Genomic DNA, 6,111 nt, shown 5'->3' on the forward strand with positions numbered 1-6,111 from the left:
AATTACAAGTAACAACTCTCATTATTGTTCCGTATTGAAGATGACGTTAGGCATAGATATCAAGGATAATTAAATAAAAAACCACCTATTCAATACTTTCCACGTTTAATGTGGTTATTGTCTACATGATTTTATGTAGACTCATTTGGTCAGGTACATGTTTCACCCATTATTTTGGGCATCTTCAGCCTGTAAACAACCTTTAGGTCAAGGTTTGGGACCTTTTTAACTAATATAAACATACTAATATATACACTATATACAACATATACATTATATACAATATATACAAACATAAGTCAATACAGTAAAGTTTTTTGGTCCTAATCTATTTAATATGGAAAATGTCCAAAACTAAAATGGATCTTCTTTTCGGTGAAGAGGATTGCAAGTATTGAATAGGTGGTCATTTAATTATCCTTGATATCTATGCCTAAGTGGTATGTTGCATGAGACCAATTTCATGTTTTTACCCGTACTGAACTTACTACTAGTATTTACAATTCTTATTTTTATTATCCACTCAATTCAATACATAAAATATTTATTGTCTCTAAAAGAACATTTTAAAACAACATTTTATGTTTTGAATTGAGTGGATAATAAAAATAAGAATTGTAAGTATAAGTGGTATGTTCCGAGCTGTCAGTGGAGAGATGGCGTGAAATGACATCAATATATGAGTAAGTTTGAGTGGTGCCTTTAAAAGTAGGAAAGATCACAATATGAAGATAAAGTTGGATTTCAAGAGGACAAATTGGGGCAAATATTTGTTTATAGGAAGGGGAGTTGCAATCATTTATGAAAAGGCTAGGAAAACAACAGATAGGGAATCGGCCACCTGGGCGACTGCCCTAGATTCAAATCAGTAGTCATTGATTGATATATATTTAGCACATCGAGCAGGGCTATCTTTAAAAAGATTGTGCAGAGATCTGAAAAAATTAAAAATGTCCCAGTCAAATTTGGAGATCCCAGTTTTCATGGCTCAATTCACTGTATGCAAACTGCATATGCCTATATCAAGAAGAGATTTGGCCTCGGGATTTAGAACTTGCAAATGATTTTCATGTTTTTTAATAAAACTGAGGTTAACATTCAGCCCATCCATTGAGACTTGCAAAATATTGCCTAAAGGTACAGACAGTCCATGTATAAACCCATCAAATAAGTGATCCGCAGTTGCCCTGCCAAAAAATACATTACTATAATACCTTGTTGCACCTTTTTGAAGATTTACATCCCTAAACCTTACACACAAGTCAAATTGTCCTCTTTGGACAAATTTGTCTAAAGATTCATCAAAACAAACAACGTAGTCGGAGCACTGTTTTAAGTCATTTTGCAAACTTTCCTTAAAATAAGGGGCTAATCCATTATTTATAACATAGGAAGCCTTAGTCTTGCTCATAGTAAAGTTTTGACATTATTTTGAATGCTGCGGAGATTTCATCACAAGAATTGAGAAACGTCTTTCCAGTGACAACCTGGAGAGCCCATATGGCTTCAGCCGACATAACATCATCTTTATTCACATGGCAAGTCTTTAAACTCCTTTGACTTGTTCCTGCAACTGCTAATTTCTTTGTAGCTGTGGATACAGTGCTAACTCTTGGCTGCGTATCTTCAAGTGGAGATGGAGTAGAGGTATTCTTTGCAAAGAAAGACATTGTTGGCTAGGAAAACTTAGCTATCATGTATTTTATATGAGTAGGTCCTTTAACATGAGAAGTGACTGCTTGTTTGCCCATATTACTAAGTTAGAATGATTTACAACACACTTTACAATATGCTGAAGTTGCATCATTTACCAATAGGCCTATGTCCAACCAACCACTCAGTTTGGGAAACACTTCACTGTCTAGCCAAAGTTTATTAAATGTACATTGCTTGTAAGCCATTGCCATGAGTTTCAAGACAGCATCCTAGAACTGAAATTAAAAAAAGAATAACATAAAAATGGTTGAAAGAAATTACACTAGGGCACAACAATTGTAGAATGATCATGCACTTCTTGTCAAAAAATACCTGAAAAAGAAATGCTACAATAGTCTGAGTTACAACAGACTAGAGCCTAAAAATATTCCTCAAATCCATCATTGGGGAAGATTTCCCTGATTTTCCAGATTTTTTGTCTTTTTCCCTGACTTCCCCAGACATTATTAATTTTTAATTTTTTTTTACTTTCCAGAATGTGGACACTATGAAGAAAGGCATTTCTGCTAATTATGTGTACACATATCTATTCCGTTTTGTATGTAATAGAGCAAGGATCACAGAACATACAATTTCTAACAATTTCTTTGGTCTGTCAACTATTTTTATCTGGTTTTCTTTAGATTTTCTAAAAAATTACTTTGATCCAAAACCTGTTTGACTGGCTGTGCATCCAACCATCAAAAACTGACCAATGACGAACCAACACCAAGAAAAATAGGTTTGATGTAATAGAGAAGTCTCCTCACCAAATTTGCTGGACAATGCCCTTGTTTACTATGTTCACTATATAATAATTTTTAACATTTCAATTAGGCCTAATGCCCAGCTCCTTGGCTGATCTGTCAGCATACTGGCCTTTGGTTCAGAGGGCCCCAGGTTCAATTCCTGGCCAGGTAGGGGATTTTAACTGCGTGTAGTCAATTCCTTTAGGTAGGGAACTACGTGGTTGCCTCATTACACTTCTCTTCATTTACACAGAACACACCGCATTACATTACTAACCACCACAAAAACATGCAAGAGTAGCCAAAATACATCCTCCCGACAGGGTTGTCACCAGGAAGAACAACCGACCATAAATCTAGCCAAATCCACATCCGGTGCCAACCCCAATGCACAGGCAAAAAAACAAAGAAGTTTCAATCAAACCTATTCCTTAACACTTCTTAAAACTAGCAAAAAATTTGTGATCATATCAAACATCTCTAAAATTGTGTGTAGTCTCTGCCATTCAAAACTGTTTAACAAGAGGATGACTCTCACTCACATTTACCACACAGACTTTAGTATTCTACAGTATGAGAGGCGATCACATAGTCCTTGACCTTGCAAGCAGCCTGCAAGTGTTCGATCTGGCAAGCATAAGTCAGCAGTCTGAATCTCAGCTGTTAACATGGTGAGGCAGTTAATTATCGCAACACCATATTATCATATGCAAAATTTCTGGTTTCATGTTAATGGTCGTGTGAATAGTCATAACTCTCGCTACTGGTGTGCAGAAAATCCTAATGGTGATTTTGTAGTCCCTCATTATGATAGGAAGATTGGTGTTTGGTGTGCTGTCAGTGCAATACGAATAACTGGGCCTATTTTTGAGATGACAGTAAATACAGACAGGTACCAAGATAACATTTTGACGCCGTTCTTCCATCAGTTAGCCGGCCCCCTGGTGTAGGGGTAGCATGCCTGCCTCTTACCTGGAGGCCCTGGGTTCGATTCCCGTCCAGGTCAGGGATTTTTACCTGGACCTGAGGGCTGGTTCGAGGTCCACTCAGCCTACGTGATTAGAATTGAGGAGCTATCTGACAGTGAGATAGCGGGCCCGGTCTACAAAGCCAAGAATAACGGCCGAGAGGATTTGTCGTGCTGACCACATGACACCCCGTAATCTGCAGGCCTTTGGGCTGAGCAGCGGTCCTCTTGGCAGGCCAAAACCCTTCACGGGCTGTAGTGCCATGGGGTTTGGGTTTTGGTTTTTCTTCCATCAGTTAACAGAAGAAGAAAAATCGCGTGGGTGGTTTCAACGCGATTCAGCCCCTGTTCATACAGCAGAAGATTCCCTTTTTACAATCTCGGAAGTGTTTGCAGACAGAGTGATCAGTTCTAGTCTATTTCCCCCTCGTTCTCCAGATATCTAACACTGTGTGAGTTTTACTTGTGGGGTAAACTGAAAAAAAATATATATATATATATATATCGAACAAATCCTCACACATTGGAGGAATTGAACGAAAACATTACAAATGAAATCAGAAACATTACAGTTGCAGAACTCACTTGCGTCAGCCAGAATGTGGTTAACAGATAACCCAGGAAAGACAACACTTCCAACATATTTTATAAGGTAAAATTTCATAAAAGATTGTATACGCGCTTAAAGCAGAGCAGCCGTGCATGTCGTAAGTTCGGCTGGGGCAGCTGCTGTAGTGAAGAGTACAAACACAGCGCGTCCGGTCTTAGTTTATATGAGAGACCTTGTTTATTGTTTACAGATCAAAATTAGGCCGCTGCAACTTAATTTTAATAATACTTTATTAACGGTGCTTTCCATGAAGACTGACCTACTTCTGTTTTGATTTGCTGCCCCTAAATTCTCCTGCAATAATAATTAATAATTTTGTGTAGCTATTCTAGCCGGGTGTAGGCCTTGTAAGGCAGACCCTCCGATGAGGGTGGGCTGCATCTGCCATGTGTAGGTAACTGCGTGTTATTGTGGTAGAGGATAGTGTTATATGTGGTGTGTGAGTTGCAGGGATGTTGGGGACAGCACAAGCACCCAGCCCCCGAGCCAATGGAATTAACCAATGAAGGTTAAAATCCTACTTTGTAATTATGCATTTCTGACCCATGTTGTCATACACTTTCCTTCTTCTCTCTATAAGAGAAATCAATTCCTGAAGTTTTGCTGTTGAGTTTTGATACACTCTGTATAATCTAATATCATCTGTCAAGCTATTCCGTACATCTCCTTTCTCACCCATTAGTCCATTCTATTGTAACATTCTTCTGAACAATGAATATATTTCTCACCGTCAATCCATAAGATCAGTCACTCTTCATTTAACAGTAGGTACATGATGGTAGCAAAGTTAAACCAAGATTGTTAGTCTAAAAATATGGTTATTATAGAACATATTAAAATATCACAAAATAGCTATTCACAGAAGACACATGATCAAATCAGTGTTTGTGCAAACGTTTAGACCATATCTACCCCACAGTGGTAACAACTCTTCTATTGAGTGGCAGTGTGATTTCAATTGAAAAGTTCTTGATGCAAAACCAAGATCCTGATGATCAAATATTATCAATAAACTACTTAGGCCTACAAGGAAAGTAATTAAGATTACACAGGTCGAATCAACAGCTAATTCAATGACTTCCAGAAATATAATGAAAACTACAGTCATACATCTTCAATGATGCCTCCCCAATTCAACTATGCTGAGCTGAATAGCTCAGAAGGTTGAGGCGCCGGATTTCTGACCCCAACTTGGCAGGTTCAATCAGCACCTCCTAGGAGGTGCTAATTCGATCCTGGCTCAGCCCGATGGTAATTGAAGGAGCACAAATACGCCAGCCTCGTGTTGATAGATTTATTGGCACGTAAAAGAACTCCTACAGGACAAAATGTCGGCACCTCGGCGTCTCCGAAAACCGTCAAAAAAAAAGTAGTCAGTGGGACGTAAAAACAATATTATTATTATCCAATTCCATGATAACTGCTCCTACTGAACATAACGAAAACACTGACGGCACAAACTAATTAATAACTTACTTGGGATGTAAGTGAAAAGTACTTCTCTTACAGAAGGTTTCAAAAATCGTTCTGGATCTTCAGTGTATTCGAACGAAAATACTTTTCGTCGTAAAGAAGCAGCAAGAATTTTATTAACACCATTTGACATGCACAGTTTTGTGATGGAATATACATTTCCCTGCGATGGCAAAAGGAAATAGTGGGCATCAATCATATTCTGCATTGCAGGAAGAAGAAAAGTGCAACTAAATAAACAACACAACAAACTAAATCACGAGGACACGACATGCCATCAAACATAAACAATGTCACAGAGTAAAGCACTCTAGAAACGTCGAGACTCAGGCATACCAGGAGCTACGAATTACCTCAGTTCCCGCTAACTCCTGATCTCAATATTTATTTATTTATTTATTTATTTATTTATTTATTTATTTATTTATTTATTTATTTATTTATTTATTTATTTATTTATTTATTTATTTATTTATTTATTTATTTATTTATTTATTTATTTATTTATTTATTTATTTATTTATTTATTTATTTATTTATTTATTTATTTATTTATTTATTTATTTATTTATTTATTTATTTATTTATTTATTTATTTATTTATTTATTTATTTATT

General features: G+C 36.7%; 1 protein-coding gene across 3 annotated transcripts in view; it reads right to left on the bottom strand.

Annotated features, from left to right (window-relative positions):
• LOC136862883 (KICSTOR complex protein kaptin) overlaps positions 1-5,771 on the bottom strand; it is a 174,569-nt gene extending 168,798 nt beyond the window's left edge. For all 3 annotated transcript variants that reach the window (XM_067139155.2, XM_067139154.2, XM_067139156.1), the window contains exon 1: positions 5,498-5,771. In XM_067139155.2, the coding sequence (XP_066995256.1) occupies positions 5,498-5,702 (205 nt within the window). In that variant the 5' untranslated portion in view covers positions 5,703-5,771. The remainder of the gene's footprint in view (positions 1-5,497) is intronic.
• Between the last annotated feature and the right edge of the window lie 340 nt (positions 5,772-6,111).

The sequence above is a fragment of the Anabrus simplex genome, chromosome 2 (assembly GCF_040414725.1).
Source record: "Anabrus simplex isolate iqAnaSimp1 chromosome 2, ASM4041472v1, whole genome shotgun sequence".
NCBI classification, from domain to species: Eukaryota; Metazoa; Arthropoda; class Insecta; order Orthoptera; family Tettigoniidae; genus Anabrus; species Anabrus simplex.